Source organism: Alosa alosa, chromosome 8 (genome assembly GCF_017589495.1).
Source record: "Alosa alosa isolate M-15738 ecotype Scorff River chromosome 8, AALO_Geno_1.1, whole genome shotgun sequence".
NCBI classification, from domain to species: Eukaryota; Metazoa; Chordata; class Actinopteri; order Clupeiformes; family Clupeidae; genus Alosa; species Alosa alosa.
The window spans coordinates 5,291,726-5,309,429 of record NC_063196.1 but is presented as its reverse complement, the minus strand read 5'-3'; the positions used below and the strand labels follow the sequence as shown (position 1 = coordinate 5,309,429).

Genomic DNA, 17,704 nt, shown 5'->3' with positions numbered 1-17,704 from the left:
CAAATGCACTTGCTTCTCAAGCTCCACCAAATCCTATCTAAGATCCTATCTAATACATGTGATATTCTAAATTCCAACAACAAAGCTCTTGTTGGAGAACAGTCATTCAAAGCATGATTTTTTTTTTTTTCAAAAAATATATATATATATATATATATATATATATATATATATATATATATTTGTAAATCATCATAATGCAGTCTTTTGACCGGATAGATATGTTGCTTGTTCATCTGAGATAACTGCTGTTTGCAAGAAACGAGCCTAAAGCCACAAGCGTCAGGCACCAGACGTGGACTGACTAACCCCCAGGGCCATTACTGCACTTTTTGGCGAGACACACTCTAACCTGGCACAAAATGAAACCTGAGTTTTCTGCAGGGCAGTTCTACTGGACGTTAGTCCCAATGCCAAAATTAAAAATCAAATTGAATTTGTTCTCAGAAGATCTATAATATACTGTATATTTGTGCCAGACAGATCAGCCTTGAAATTATGGCCTAATTTGATAGCTGGTGAAATTTCATTTGTCATGCCTCTGAATGCTTCAAGAAGATGGCAGATGAGTTAGTTATATTTGACAGTCAGTAATGTCTATACTGGAGCCATATTGACTGTATGATGCAGTAAATTTGAAGAGCATGCTTAATTTGGATAATGAATTCTACACACCCCTCCCTTTTCAAAGCACAGCATGTTTGATTCGTATGACACTACTGTATCTCTATATCATATCAAGGACAACTTGCTTTGATGGCGCAAAGCATATTTGGTTCCTGAACTGAATATACATAGTTCCGTTTCTTAAATAGTCCATTGTACTGGATAGTCCATGCTTTTTGAATGTGCTGGTTATTGCAGTTTTGTCAGTTCCATGTTTAGCGTGCTGTGATTGGTTTGTAAAACCTGTGTAACAGTTACAGATGTGCTCTTCATCTGTGTATTTTGTGACCAGTATGGTGTGTATGTATTAAGTTCACTTTGCCATTCAGTGTAAAGTGTATATCATTACGTGGTACGCGTTTTCAAAATATTTTTGGTAATAAACTTGTTTTTCCAAAACTTGTGTGCCATCATCAAAATGGAATACATTGTGTTATGTTCTTAGATAAGAATGTTGTTGAAGTGGTATGGAGGTCTTAAAGGTGCCATGTGTAATGTCCGCCAAAAAATCAATTCATACTCCACATTCCATAAAAAATGGGGGCAGTATACCTCCAGGAAGTGAGTTGGTCTACCCTAGAGTAACAACCGAGAAAGGTGTATTGCAGTTTGGCTGGCGGTTATGTTGCCCGCATACCGCCTCCCATGGCCGAAACTGGTATTATGACACCTGTCGGGCTGTGGCTAGTATTTTAGCATGCTAATTCAGGTTGATATCTCTGCAGCACTATACCTTGTCATTTTTTTAATGACATCATCGCCCTTATTTCTTCTCATTCTTTTGATGTGTGTAGCTCATTTTTTGGATATTTTTACCTCAATTCTTACACATGGCACCTTTAATATAATGCAAAGTCCAAGACACACTTTTTTAAATTATGTGAAGCCTCATATGTTGATACATCCCATGTATCTATTAATTTACACACTTTATAAAGTATTTATTAAGTTTATTAAATATTTTAATTTCAGTAACAGTCTATTGGATGAATTGTATCCATCTCTTAACCCAAATCCACTTTGGCAGTCCCATGTTCTTTGTGTTTATGATCAAGTTAATCTGTAACTGCAGCAATATCCGTCCCTGTGGTTTAGTCATATGTTACATATTGCTTTGCAAGTGACAAGGAACAACATCTGTTAAACTGTATAAATGTTTGCAATTACATGTCACTAGATGGCAGTATGCTGCGAGACTGGATAGCTAGATCTCTTCCAAGGCCACTTAACAAGTGATCATTTTGAATTCTGTCTCCTACAGAAAATTAGGTCAGATTGTCTGAATTCTGGTAGGAGGCCCACCTTCAACAGCGCTACCTCAATGTCAGACCCCTCAGTTGAGTTTGGAGAGGTCAGACAGGCAAGAGTTAAGAGGATTGGTGCCACACCACACCAGGGATCCTTAAGAGCATGATTGTGAAACATTCATAGAGATGATGTCATTTTAGGTGAAGCCCTGCTTGTTCTAGTCTTACACTACAAAACCATGAGGCTGAATGCATTATGCATTCATGTGTGGCATTTCAAATTTAAACATTCATCAGATCCACAGAGAGACACTTTAGGTCCTCTTGATGGAACATTTCACATTAATAATGCATCTTTTCCATCCAACACTGAATTTGGTATATCTGTGTAATTTAAAGAAGCATTAGATTTTGAAATGCATATACCTACCTGCATATTAAACTGAATTACACAGGTAGGTATATTTCAGTTTCTATCAGTCTATACAGAGAGATATGGAAAAAAATATATAGTTAAAGAGAAAAAAGTACAAAATCAAGGGACAGGTTTTGCTTTGAGATTGTGTGATTTTAATGTAAGTGTGGGTTTTCCATTGCTATAGAAACTAGATCTAATTCCCTGTAAAAAATATAATGTCACAAATCAGAGCTAAAAATATCATACTGTGGGAGGGCACATATGTCATCTTTATATTTGTAATGAAGAAAACGACTCTGGAAAGCTTCAATACTTTAATTACATTATGTAGCACATTTTACCTTACCAAAGGCGATCATACACAATATTTGGAGATCAATATTTTTCAGAAGATCTTTTCTGATCCAAATCTTCTATGAAAGTAGATTTTCATATGTGTATGTTGGTCAGATATTGTGTTAAATGTGTTAGAGTGCTCCTGATTGTGAAGACAAAGTATGTATTCATTACTATGAATGCACAGCACAATAGATGTCCTCACAACACAAAGTAGATTCACTGGGCTGTAAAATGACAGAAATACATGTAAGGATCCCATATAAATTGCACAATGTAAGGAAAAAAATATATCTGGATATCTTATATGCTACAACCGAATATCCAAAATAGCCATGTCCATAAGCTAACTACAACTTAGGCCTCTTCTACATTATCATCTCTGTGGCTGTTTGTTAGGGGAGGCTGTATTTCCCTTGAAAGCTGACACAGAGCACTTTTGATGGCCGCTCGGACCAGGGAGTTGGCGGTGAGTATTAGCAGGCTCTCACCACTCAGAAGGCCGGTGTCTTCAGGTGACAGACTGCAATCGAATGTGTTGCCACAGGGTTTGGCATCTGTGCTGTTGGCTTCGCACAGACTCCTGCAACCATCTCCTGGCACAGTCAGAAACGACATGTTGCTGGGGCTGTTGCGAGGTACGAGGCTGTCGTGGTCGGGTCCTGTCGTCTCCCTCATGCTATCAAATAACTGAATTTCCTCCGGCCCATTCCGGAACACCTCATCCGTGGCCATGGCGATATCAATCTGTGGTCTGAAGCCTGTGTCCAACTCAGCAACACAGATCAAGATGGCAGCACCATCAGAGAGGCTTGAGGACTCATTCAGATCCATCTTGGAGGGTTCTTGTGTACCTACACAGCTCTCCAGCTCATTTTCATCCTCCCTTGACGTCAAATCCTCTGACATCTTGCAGCGAGGTTCCTCAGTGTCTCCTTCATGGGATTCACACTCAGTGCCCTTCGCACTGGTGGCCATCACCTCAGCACTAACCGTCATGGTGTCTGGACAGGCCACCTGACCCTCTCCATCTCTCTCTGGGATGTCTTCCTCATGTATTCTGGGCAGGTTCTCATTATTCTCCAAATGGTTGTCTACCAGTCTTTCCACACGCTCAGGCTCCGGTGACTGTGTGGCGCCGCATTCAAACTGGTTAGAGGAGTATGCTTTCTTCCGTCTGCTCAAGAAGCCCTGGAGTCTTTTCCGAAGCGTCTTCTTTCGCACCTCTGGCTCTGTGTCTTTTGATGATGACTGTGACTCCTTGGTCACGCATGTGCGTTTATCTGCGTGGCGGCCGACAAATGGGAACCAAACTCTTTTCATCCTCTTCTTCTTAGTCTTAGTTCCAGTTCCAGGTTCCGGATCAGCACTGGAGGAAGACGAGTGACACGTGGCACCAGGCGTGCTGATGTCACCCATTGACTGAGTGTCATCACCGGTACATTCCATAGACTGTGCACTCCCCTTTTTAACCTCACCGTCTCCATGTTTATCTCTCCTTCTCTTGACACACATAAACACGTGCGGAAAAAGACTCCTTAATCCCTCTTTAGTGGTCTTTTTCCTCTTCCTGCTAACGTCGAGATGTTGCTCCTTAACTGTGTCCTCCTGATGGCCAGCATCACAAGTAGTGCAATCATTTTGGAGCCTTGCATGGTCACTTCCCTCAGTTTCCCTCTTCACAGTTGTTTGAAGATTTTCAGAGGACAGCCCCAACGTGGTTCCTTCCTCTCCCAATGTGTCTGAGGTTGTCGGAGGAGTGGAGTCCTTTGATGTCCCATTGATGTCCATTCTTCGTCGGTGTCTCAGCGCTCGTGCGTCTGACCTCTCTTCAGTTTGGTTCACATTCTTAGCTTTGCCCAGAAGAAGTCTTGGTGGACCTGTCAGTTTCCTCTTCAACACAACCTTTTGCTGGTCTTGGTTAGTGTCAGAGTCACTTGTAGCCATGGCTCTAAACTGGACACACGTCAAAGGTACACTCCCTGTCAAAAAATGAAGCATCAGTGAATTTCACAATGAAGAGATGCCAGAGTGCACAACACACAATTGTTTTTAGAGACATCTGAACATACCAGTTATATAATTTCATGTGAAATTAGTTACACTTATAAAATACTTTAAAATATACACAATATTTTGTGACTGGCAAAGCAGTATAAATCATAGCTGTTCTCGTAACAATTACTTTTACAAAAGTTAATATTACAGGAAATAACTAATTGTTGACAGCCTAGAGTGGAGAGTCCCTGCGCAAGGCATTATAAAAAAGTGATCTATTTGTACTTAGCCTACAGGTAGCTTAGCTATTAATATAAATATAGGCTATAACATAAAATGATCAACTGCAAATTGATTAGCCTTAGTAATTCATGAGATTAGTAGGTTTCAAACACTTTCGGAATACAATCTGTCAGAAAATAAAGCAGACTCGTATAAAATAACAAAGCGGTTTGAGTAAAGTCTATTTGAAGAGGAATCTTTCACACATTAGAGCATTACATTTATCAACGAATGACATCAGAGCGCGCGCTATATTTTCAGTTCTTCACACTGGGTTTGACCTTAACAAGTAGCCAAACGCATGTGAGTAAATATTCTCCAACTTATACGAATATATGTGTAACATCTCTGAATATAAAAACTGGACTCGTTTTAAATGTTAAGTACATACCTTATTTTCCTGAAGTTCGCGATAATATGAAGATCCAGGGAGGTGGGAAATATTCTCCCTCCTCCAGCACGTCTACACCCAAGTGGTCGCTGCCGCCAACATGCAGTCGCATCTTACCCAGTTTCCATAGTAACCTGCTGATTGGCACTTTATTTTGAGGAAACTATGAAAAAGATACAGTGCAGATAGGGATGTGTAATGTTGATCTAAGCTTCTGTTACGTCAGCTACAATGTTAATAGCCAAACAAACCACTCAAAAATAAAAAAAGAAAGAAAGAAAAACAAGCACACATCCAAGCATACATCCAGCATTTACAAGATTTTCATTAACTTAATTGAAATGTATGTTTTTAAAACTATGACTATTAAAGCCTAAATTATACCTATTTCCCTGCTGCATTGCACTGGGATTAATTTCATTCCATTCCCATATTTGTCATAAAATTGACAGAGGGTAAGATATAGAAAGGATGAGGCACCTGACGTCAACCATGACAAGCTGTAAGCTTTTAAATTCACCATCTGACACAAGCAGCAAAATGATTTCAAAGTTATGATTTCCAGCTGGCAAGGTGCTTTAGAGCTTATTGCAGTGGAATCTCAAACCATACCCACAGTATCGTCTGGGGCTTATACACAGTTTGGAACCGAGACGTGACAATGTGTGTGGTCAAATGTCCTCACGTCCACAAGGCAGAATGAGTTGCAGGGGTTTATGGGTAAAAGTAGGATAAGCCTTTTAGTATTCAGGTGTGGTTTGGGGTTCCTGCTGTGATGGGAATTAGAATGGGTCTGTTTACACGGCAAACCAATTTGGACTGTGTTCTCTATCAAAATTCGACCATGTCTTACCTAGGATGGCTATTGTTCGCAATTGCCCTTAATTGGCTCTTTCTGGAATTGGTGGGTAATTAATTTGTTAAAGAACACATGTGAACCTTTTATGACCAAAATACTCTATACTGATTGCTTTTCTCCTGAGGCATCAATTTTAAGTCCAGTCTTAGATATCAGTCTCTAGCTAATGGAATGCATGCGAAAAAATACTCAAAGCTATATGCAGCTATCAGTTCAACAACCTGCGTTACATCTTACTTTTCCTTGAAGGAAATCTATAGAGGATTATAATACAGAACACTTCTTTATGTATCCATGTTAAATCAATTCACATTTTCATCTGCAATAGTCCCATATAGTACCCATAGTACCATGAAGTACAAATAACTGAAAAGTGTAAGCCACATATAGGAGGAAACATGCAAACTAACCCTGGCTTCAGAATGCTCAGCTAAATGATAAGTGACATGAAATCCCATGCAGTGGCTTTCAGATGACGATCTCAACTATGCTGTGAAGTCAGTGCCTCCGTGGTTGCACTGAGCAGTGTTGAGTGGCTCGAGAGAAGGAGGATTTTTTGTCATCTGTGATACTTGGCTAAAAACCAACTACCAGACTTTGGTAGATCAAATTAAGTACATTTATTTTTGGAATATGTCTTCATAGAATGGATCATTTCGCAGTAATCTACAGTAGCTATGATGGCAAATAATACAAAAATGAATGACTGTAAATCTTTATATATTTTCATATGTAAAAAAAACATGTCTTTAGGAAGTTGCAAACAGATGTATGAAGAAAATGTTTCATTACACAAGGCACTCCACCAAAACTATCTAATTTAAAAAAGTTAAAAACACCTCTTAGCAATGTAATAAGTCTGCTTCAATTTGATTAAATCATCTATAAAAGCAACTTGTGATGCATTGCTGTAATAAGGCACAAGACAGACCACTTCTGCTAAGGCTCTTTGGCCAGCACATTTATTTCCGGTGGAGCCTCAGGTGTTGCAGTGGCTATTGTTAATGGTAAGCATACCTGTCTACACGCACCCGGTTGGGTGTGCACCTAATGAATGAGCGTGTTACAATGCAGGATTTGTGTCAAAGTTGCATAAAGAGCTGCCCTATGGGGCATAAACAAAATATTCAGTGCCGGACTGAACATGTAAGGAGCAGAATATAACAGAAGATGCTGTTACAACACAGCTGACGCTCCACCAGAAACATTTTGGCTGGCTAAAGAGCCTTCCATGCATAAGGCGCATTATTGCAAGAGCAGTTTGTGACCAGACATAACACCTGGGACTCTCACACAAGACGCATCACAAAGACACATCACTGCAATTCCATTATGATCATTTCATGCCATTTATGTCACATGTGGCCCGAGGTCTTTAAGCCCATCAAGCGCTGTGAATTTGGTCTCAGTCTGTTCATGTAAGCATTCTTAAAATAAACACTGACACTAATTAGCCAGAGTCTAATAATACAATCACACCTTTTGCTTTGTAGCCATAGCAACAGCAATCGCTTTTTTTAAAATTTTTTATCAAAGGTCACCTAGAGATTAAGTTTGAGGGAAAAAGATACACAATGACACTCCAAAATGTGTATTTGTGTGTGTGTGTGTTATATGTGTGTGTGAGGAAGAGAGAGAGAGAGAGAGAGAGAGAGAGAGAGAGAGAGAGAATGTGTATAACACAGGTGACCCAAGCAGGAGATAAATTAAAAGAATATAGCTTCATTTTGTGATAATACTGTCATTTCAAAAAGTACACATCACTCAAAAACCTTGTATAATTCAGATTAGCTAGAGGAACCTTGCAAATATCAAGTGTTTTATCAGAGTTTGTGACTTTATTACGTTCACCTTTGTCAATATCACATAAACAGGGTTTAATCACAGCAAGCTAGGATATGTTTTGCTTGAACTAATGTTCAAAAAACAGACTAGTTAACTAAAGGCTCTTTTTTGTTGCTTTCCTCCGGCAAAAGGAACATGACATGACATGGATTTCTTCACAGCAATCAGTTTCCTCTTATCCCAGGGTAACACAGTATTAGGACTTATGCAACTTTCAGTTCCTTTGAAACTGCAACAGACAAGCAGTGTAATCCATCGGAGCAGCTTTATCCACAATGGCAGATCCCAGAGAAGTGTTGTTGCGATTCTGGAAGTGGGAGCCACTGAGGGACAGTTATACAATTCCAGTATGTAATGACAACAGGCTAGGTGGAGTAGCAGGTAGCGCTGAAATAAACACACTCACTCAAGTGGAAATAAAATTGAACAGCAGAACCACTGCCCATTTTCCAAGTGAATGGGATGCTTCATGTGTTCTTTCTAGACATCTTCCTCATGTGGGTATTCAAGAAAATGGGTTTGTGGAGGATTTTGACCTCACAATAGCACAGTGGGTGTGTTGCAAGTGTTTGTGTCTGTGACGGTCTTCCAGTCTTCAAAAGCATGAGCCATGCTTGCTAAGGTCTGCGCTTTACTGAATCAATCAAGGGATAGATGGAAGAGTGGAAACATCCATTCTCTTCAAGGGCCAGGTGCCAGGGGGAGTTGTACCTCAATGGCTGACCAAACCTAGGGAGGGAGGCAGAGTGGGTGGAAAGAGAGAGAGAGAGAGAGAGAGAGAAAGAAGAAGGCAAGTGTGTGTGTGTGTGTGTGTGAGAGAGAGAGAGAGAGAGAGAGAGAGAGAGAGAGAGAGAGCCAGATAAAGAAAAAGCAATGAAAACAGCAGTCTGGTCCGTGATAAAGATTAAAGGTCCTGGGCATGAAATGTTTACTCTGCTACAGATGACCATATGGCTCTTCGGTGAGCTGATGTGGTTACTATGTAAAAGCTAGGCATCTATTTAATGAAAATGGGAGGATGGATTGGAACAAGCCGAGGCAAGACACACTTTTGTTTCCACTTACCTTGGGGTCTGAACCTATTGCATGACGGAATAGAGGTCGTTGTCATGGTAACAGGGCCATATTAGTCTGTGCGATGGAGTCATCTAGTGAAGGTATATCGACAGAGGGGAGAAGGTGGTGGAAAGGTGAGAGAGTGCTTCTTCTAGACTATAGTTTTACATGCACACCAATTAAAGACACTGATTTGTGATCAAATGAATGTAGAAAAAAAATCATCACAAATTACAAATGTTTTGAAGACAAAAACTTTACAACATCGACAATGCAACAACATATACCGGTAGTTTTCAACGACATTTTCACTGTCTCTTTCTCTCTATCTGTCTCACTCACCTACTCACACACACAGATGAACACACACGTCAGGCAGACAAGGTGAGCGCCTGATTAAACAGACGCATGTGTTATTCACACTTTTACGTTAAGTAAAGCTCTGCAACCTAGCAACTACTGTACTTTTAGTGTGGAAAACAACATGTCCACTGCTTTCTTTTCTCTGTGGATAATCACCCAAACAACCTTCTCAAATGTTACACCATGGGGTTATGGGATGTTTTCCAGCGCAATTTTCTCTCTTCCCTATTACATATCACATAGTGAAGTAAAGGAGAGACATACTTCAAAATCCAATTTATTATTTATATATATTTGTGTGCTAAAAATTATACTAAGACATAAAAAGATAATAAAGAATATTCTCAGAACCATTGAATTATGCAATGAAACAGACATTGCCAGAGATATATTTTTTTAATAGCCATTAATCTTTGTTCATCCTCAGGTGGGGCTGTCTGCACCAGAGAAGGCACTCACATTGTTGACCACAGGACACAGGAACCCGGCTCCCACATTAGGCTGGATGTCCACGATGGGCAGGGTGAAGTCTTTGGGCACTCCCGTCCTCCCCTGTTCAGGGCTCAGTGACAGGTGGGTCTTGGCAACACAGATCGGCAAATTTGCCAACCCCTTTGAGAAAGAACGAACACATTAAAAGACAGCATTGACAACAAGCTCACCATCAGTGATACAAAGTAGACCGCGGAAACAGAAACCTCTTAGATCCAAAAGGACACATTAACAACGGATAGAAATAATAAGTGTTTAGCTGATTTTTGTTAAAAATGGCCCCTAACCTGTTTCGTATAAAGTCTGATCTTGTTCAGTGCTTGCGCTGATAGCTGTATGTCTTTGACTCCATACATTCTCTGGGCCACCGTGCGAATCTTCTCTTCAATGGACATCTTGAAAATAATTAACACTTCTTAGGGTCTTCAAAACATTAGGCTAAAACAACACATTACTCAAAGGTGACCTGAACTCCTTCAGCTCAACCCACTTATTCAAACATTCTTTAGATCAGTGGTTCTCAACCTTTTTTCAGTGATGTACCCCCTGTGAAATATTTTTTCAGCCAAGTACCCCCTAACCAGCGCACAAGAATTACCGCTATGCTTCAACCACGACTCCATCGTTTGAGTTTTGACAGTGATTGACAGGTGATGGCAGGTGGCATGTGACAGGTTGGGTCAAACCATCCTGGTATGGGGGCGACTCTGGGTTTTTAGGATAATGAAATTGAATAGCCTACTGAAATATAAAATTCATTTTATGAACTTACATTTTCCTGAAATATTTATTTAATAATTGTTTTTAAAGTATTTTTTCATGGATTCTACTTTTTAAATATATGTATATTTTAAAATCTCACGTACCCCCTGGAGTGCCTTCATGTACCCCCATTTGAGAACCACTGCTTTAGATGGACAAAGACAGAATCTCTGGTTGTTAAAGACCACTTGTGCCCAGTTAAAATATCTAACTTTATAGTCTGTATTATTTATAGACTTTAGAATTAATTGTCTTTGTTTGAAAAAGTCACTAACCATAATGGTGGACAGGGTAGGGATTATGAGACTCACACGCAGGTGTAATAGGGGGTCACAGTTGCTTTAGTTGGCGAGTGCTAACTGCCTGAGGCTTTGTCATCAGCTACGAGCTGAAGAGATGAAACAGCTGTGGTGGTGTGAGCAGGAGTGGGTGGTGGTGGGGCTGCCATTAGTTAATGGGAAACAGGGGCATAGTCTGCATCAGTGTGAGGAGGGTCATATAGATTTGGATGAGCTAAGTAACCACCCCGACTCGCGCGCATGTACAGTATGTAGGCTGCACACTCACTCACAGTGACACACACACACACACACACACACACACACACACACACACACACACACACACACAATCTCAGAAAACATACTATACAACATAGTTGCATTAGGCATCTGTGGTCATTTCCTGTCAGGATACACAATTATTATTTTGTCAGTCAGAAGGTTCTATCACTTGCAATTAAATGAAATGTAGACAAAAAACAACTACAAATTAACAACTTATCTGAGATATGCTGTTCACGCAGGGTATGGCATTACAGACCAATGACAATTACTTTCACGGCAAACATATATTAATAATAAATGAATGAAATAAAGAGAGCAAATGCCCTTCTTTACCTCCAGGGGGTAGAGGTACTTAAAAACAGAGAGCAAATGCCCTTCTTTACCTCCAGGGGGTAGAGGTACTTAAATGGATGTGGGACTTCTGCAGCTCTCTGCACAGCCTTTCCCAGAGCCACGGCGCCAGCGCCCCCCTCAGCCCAATGAGTGCAGCTCACCACATCAAAAGCCCCAGCTAACCTGGCCTGGGCAGAGACCATCTCCAACTCATTCTCTGTGTCAGAGCTTTGGAGGAATACACACACACACACACACACACACACACACACACACACACACACACACACACACACAAAAACAGAAATACATGTTTGTTCATACAAGTATGTGATAGCTGACTAACCACAGGGGAGCTAATGATTTGAAAAGACTAGTGGCTATTTTCATGAAGAACAAGAGCCACATTCTACATTTTCAAAATTTAGAAAACGGATTATAACACAGTATGTTTGCATGTACCGGTAAGTAGCCTCTTTGTCACACGTGTGTAAAAATAAGTGTAGATTTAATCGGAACCCAGAATAGAAATTTTCCAAATCCTTTGACTACTACACAGCATAAAAGTAGATACTATCTGGAACATTTTTCTAAGGAAAGGTTAGAGTAACATGGATGGCAATTTCATCAGAGACTGGCTGAAGCCCTGAAGACATTAGTCTGAGTCATACTCACAAAATATATACAGCCTATAATTACATTTCCACTGAACTTGACTGAACCTTTCCCTGAAATGGAGCAGGAGAGCTGGGTATGCAAACTCAATAAAGTGTCAAAATAAAACTATGGATATGGGAACAATGGATGGTGAGTCATACTCACACAGGTAAACCTATGACATGTTTAGCAAAAGCTGGTGTGTGTTTGTGTGTATGCATTATTTCAGATACGGTACATCTAAATTGATACACTTACCAAAACATATTGATGGCTACCACCACTGGTAATCCATAAGCTCTTGCATTTTCAATCTGTCTTCTTAAATGGCTACAGCCAAACTCCAATCGGTTCACATTCTATAGGAAAGATGTAGCTAAATGTCATTATTAAGGTGACATGCAATCAACAAATGCCTATCCTAATGCCATGGTAACTTAGTGATATGTTTTCTACTTTTTGCATCAATCTTGAAGTGAATCAAATGATGGTGTATTCTTAAAAAAGTACATGTAAACATGATTTAATGAATAACATTTCTGTATACAATATCAGCCACTAATATCTCACCATATTGCAAAAACTACTCTTATATGTCCATATTACTATCCCCACCCTTTCAACTGTATATTGCATCTTGATTGTGTCTGTTGAGGGGTCCACGACCATGGCACCCTTGACAGGGACAAAAAGGAAGCGATCATCCTCAGCTGCACACTGAATCACAGGCTCAGTCCCTGCCCTGTCATGCTCGATCAACCTTAAGCACACTATGTTGATTGATTTAGTGTATATAGTATATTTAGTATTTAGTATTTTAGTATCATGTGTATCTTCTACTGTCTCTATTGTACAGTGGAGTTTTTTTATATGTTTATTATTTACTTTTTCTGCTGTAAGTGCATGTTGTGTGTGATGTCTGTATGCTACTGAGACCCTGGATTTCCCCTTGGGGATCAATAAAGTATCTATCTATCTATCTATCTATCTATCTATCTATCTATCTATCTATCTATCTATCTATCTATCTATCTATCTATAAGACCATGACTTTATCAAAAAATATTTTTCATTTTATTTCCATTTTTTATTTGTTATTAAACTGTCATGCTGTATTAAGGCACATACATAATACCACAGTGTTGTTATGCCATGTTAGTATGTCAATGCTTGATGTAAATACATGTATACATATAGCTCAGACAACAGTGGAGTTCATTGCACTCATACAAACACATGAGACATTACTCCTGCTGCACACTTCGCTGGTGAGGTCAAGCTAGCTGTGACCTGCAGCATGGAGATCTGGTCAGTGGACAGAGACATCTTAACTATGCAAAGCCAGACCGTACAGTAAACATGCCCTGGCGACAGTAAACTCTGTCTCTCTGTCTCTCTCTCTCTCTCTCTCTCTCTCTCTCTCTCTCTCTCTCTCACACACACACACACACACACACTCTTTTACTCATTCACATACACACACACACACACACACACACACACACACACACACACACACACACACACACACAGACAGACAGACAGGCAGCCAGACAGACAGACAGACACACACATACACACAGATACACACGTGGTCTCTAGCTTGTTCACTAATCCTGTCTCTGAGAAAGGTTGGATGTGTTTAGTTTTCCCAAATGCACTGTGGTTGCCCTGAGTGTCTCAACAATTTACATCAGCCTAGCAAGCGCCTCAGGCCCTGCTGCTTGCCCAGGAGATCTGTCCCTATGATCTCTTCTTCTATGTACCTACCTTTCTCTCTACCTTTCTCTCCCTCTTCTCTCTCTCTCTCTCTACCACCTGTATCTTTCCATCTCTGACGCTTACGAGAGCCTGATGCGTGAGTGGCCCTAGGTGACCCTGTAATGAGAGCGTCTGTGTGCTTGTCTGCACTCTGCCGCAGCCTCGCCTCAGTGACAGCGTTCTGGGAGGCCGGCGCTGGCTGGCTCCGGCACACACTAACACGTCCCACAGTGCAGTAGTTACACAGGCATCAGACAGGGACAGACAGAGGTGGAGGCAGGCAGGCTGACAGTTTTTAATGGCCCAAGTACAAGTTTGTGACCTTTTTTTCCTCAGAGAGTAACTGTGCAGTGAAACAGGTAACATGTCCATTTGACTGTCTCATTCTTAGTGTCACTGGCTGAAAAGCAGGTTCCTTTTTTGATATATCTCAGTCTCCAGTAAAATCTGCAGATATAACAAGCTATGTGCTCCAAATACCTCAGTAACCAAAACAACAACTAATAATAACAACTGTTATTGAGGACAGGTGCGTCATCCTATTTGAACAAGCAGAACGACAGAAATAGAAATAAAATAGGTGGCAATGCCTCATTCTCTTTCAGAGCTTCTAACTCAATATTAGCTAACCAGAACCCTACTTAGCATAAAACAATATCTTGCATAAACCTCAACCAAGGCTTACTAATGCTATCCCATAACATATCTAAGTTTATCATTTCTAATTGTCTCCCCAGTATATGGACATCATTCAGAATTTATCCATATCTTTTTTATCCATGATGTGATGTGAAGATATTACAGTATGTTTTATTTTATACACTCATGTTTTAATAACTGTCTTACCTTCTGATCTCCTCCGTGCATCTTGAGAGCACGGACAGTAGCCACCATCACCGTCACATCCGGCTGCAGGCCTGAATATCGGCACTTAATGTTGAAGAACTTCTCCAGACCAATTTCTGCACCGCAGCCGGCTTCAGTCACTGCAAGAAATTGAGGGGGAGTTGGTCATTCAAGTCTTAGATACTGTATCATTACATTGGCAAAACTGTACACTAGGCTGACCTGACATCAATCCAGTTCAGTGGATTCTTTCACTGAACCCATCAGGTTAAAAGTACATTGAACAGTAGCTATCCAATCAGACACAGGGGAGCCAGCAATGTGCTGTGTATTTCTACTGTGTCAATTCTGCTGTTCAAATGCTGTAGTTATGTTATAAATGTAATGTACTCAACAATGCTTTAGTTACTTGGTATGTTCAGTCTTCATTTATGTGTGCAAGACAAAAGATGAAAGATATCTCTTTATGATGCTCCTGCATTATTAACCCACAGAATTATGCTTCTCATTTTGGACTAAAATGTCACTCTGAAATGATCAACTCGAGCTGTCCTTCTGCAACCTTGCTCAATACTAATGCAGTGAATGGAAACGATCCCTCTCAATCAAACCAATGAATGACAGAGGAGCAGGCAGCGGACAAAATCAACCAGAGGCCAACATCGCACCCATGAGAAAGACATATTAAACTGAAGATGACTCACCCACAAAACCTGCAGGCCCCACCAGTTTCAAGGCCATTTTGTCGGCCAGGATGGACGAGTTGCCATGAGCGATGTCAGAAGATGGGCTTGTGTGAATAAACACTGGACTCCCCTGGGGTTGGGAGAAATAGACCGGACAGAGAGCAACAGAAACCAAATACATGAAGAGTTATGACATCAATATGTGTCTGATATAATACAGGTAGAGTGGCGGATACAGGCTGAACAGGGCTGATCTGATTCCCATCTGATATGGAGCATCCACTCCAAAATCAGGTGCTATTTGGGTAGCTCTGGAAGGTCATGAGTTGAATTACCACGATGAAACAAAGCCGAACTCTACCATGACCATATTATTGTGCTAACAGCACTTAGCCTGGCCCCTCCCACCTAGATATTCTTTCAGAGAGATAACCGTTTCCCTCAGACAAGAAAAATGTCAGGCCAATCAGCGACGAGAGGGGAAGTCGAAACCGAAACTTATTGTGATAAACAGAAGCAGCAACTCCTGCAAACATCACAAAATGCAGTTGGAAAAATGTAGCAATTTATTTACAGCAAAGGTAGACTCACATACATTGTTTCCTGACTGTTGATGCTGTTTATTGTCAGTTTAAAAAGTTTAGTCAAAGTAGGAAGCAACGTTAGGAATCTCTGATCAATGTGATTGGTAAGACTGGACCAATGATTTTAAAGTTAGTGCCCGTCGCGATTGAAGTGTTGCAAACATTTCCCAATCAAGAGTAACCAGACTAGTTTGGATTTTTACAGGCTAAACAGCACTTAGCAAAAGGGAAAATAGAATATAGAACAGAAATAGAAAATGTTTCTGTGCCTATTTCCAGGGGAAGATGTCATCCTCACTATGTTTATTTTCTTTAAAGAGCGCAACAAGATTTGCATAATTCAACATCTGTTCAGTTGGGCCGCCCCAAGCTCTAAGCCTGCAGGGGAGGAAGCAGAAAGCAGGGGAAAGGTTCAAATAAGGACTCTCACCTCCACTGTTTGCATCAAGCAGGGTTTCAATGCATCTCTGAGAAGGACGGTCAACACACCTGTGACACCCTGCAGGACACGGTAAAAGTTATTGTCAGTACACATAAACCATTCAATGGTTGGCCGTACAAAAAAACCCTTTGGTATGGTATTGGTATTTTGTTTCATTTTTAACTTTATGTCAATGAGTCACTACAATACATTATACTGTATCACTGCACCTCACCTTGCCAAATGTAAGTAGCCTGTTGGAATTGGCTTTTGCAGAGATCTAAGATAACTGGTAATCTAGATGGCTTTCCAAATACTAATTTGTAGGCTAAGTGATGACAGAAAGCAGCAGATTTGCTTCTCCTGATTTTTGTTTACAATCTTCCAAAGGACCTGTGACCCTGATCCAGTGGGACCAGCACAGCAGGCTATTTCTGTTGCTACTGTATATGCTTGTTGCCATACCAGAAAGCTCATCTGTAGGCATCCACTGGGTATGTACACACACACCGCAGCAAGTTTAAAATGCCCTACATACACATACACACACACACACACACACACACACACACACACACACACGGAGAGGCTTTCTCCAGACACTAACCAGGTCTTCCGTGGTGACAGGTTCTCCAGAGCAGTCGCTGGTTACCACCATTTTAGCCAGGCGCTCCTGCAAGTCCTGAATGCTTGTGCTTAAAGCCAAGATGGCCATGATTTCATTCCCTATGTTGTGGCTGAGCTTGTCCTGTTGATAAGAGACCCAAACACATACAGATTGATTTAAGGCTGGTTTGTATGGCACCCACATATACTCTCATCAAAAAACAGATACTTATACATGCAAGCAGAATATCTGCAAACCACACGCACACACACACACACACACACACACACACACACACACACACACACACACACACACACACACACACACACACACACACACACACAGAAATAACCCATATAGCCAAAGGTCAGAAAAAGTCAGAGAGTTCTAAATCTAGCTCTTGTTGGCGACATACCACAGACACTTTGAGAGGATCAATGTCCAGTTTCACAAATTGTCTTATCTCCTTGTCAGTTAGTGTCAGAGGGTCCATTTTGTCAATTCCAAGTTTCTGAAGGTCAACGA

General features: G+C 40.7%; 2 protein-coding genes across 2 annotated transcripts in view; both read right to left on the bottom strand.

Annotated features, from left to right (window-relative positions):
* Positions 1-2,630: 2,630 nt before the first annotated feature.
* Positions 2,631-5,418, bottom strand: si:dkey-1h6.8. Its single transcript, XM_048250850.1, has 2 exons — positions 5,339-5,418; positions 2,631-4,649 (listed from the first exon to the last, which is right to left on the bottom strand). Exon 2 carries the CDS (start codon positions 4,612-4,614, stop codon positions 3,025-3,027), a length of 1,590 nt encoding a protein of 529 aa, XP_048106807.1. The 5' UTR covers positions 4,615-4,649; positions 5,339-5,418; the 3' UTR covers positions 2,631-3,024.
* Positions 5,419-6,900: 1,482 nt separating this feature from the next.
* mthfd1a (methylenetetrahydrofolate dehydrogenase (NADP+ dependent) 1a, methenyltetrahydrofolate cyclohydrolase, formyltetrahydrofolate synthetase) overlaps positions 6,901-17,704 on the bottom strand; it is a gene marked incomplete in the record, with an annotated part of 23,878 nt that continues 13,074 nt past the window's right edge. The window contains 11 exon segments of the mRNA XM_048250880.1: positions 6,901-8,771; positions 9,108-9,190; positions 9,921-10,073; positions 10,241-10,348; positions 11,665-11,842; positions 12,530-12,630; positions 14,879-15,018; positions 15,583-15,694; positions 16,579-16,647; positions 17,177-17,317; positions 17,595-17,690. Of these exon segments, the coding sequence (XP_048106837.1) occupies positions 9,122-9,190; positions 9,921-10,073; positions 10,241-10,348; positions 11,665-11,842; positions 12,530-12,630; positions 14,879-15,018; positions 15,583-15,694; positions 16,579-16,647; positions 17,177-17,317; positions 17,595-17,690 (1,167 nt within the window).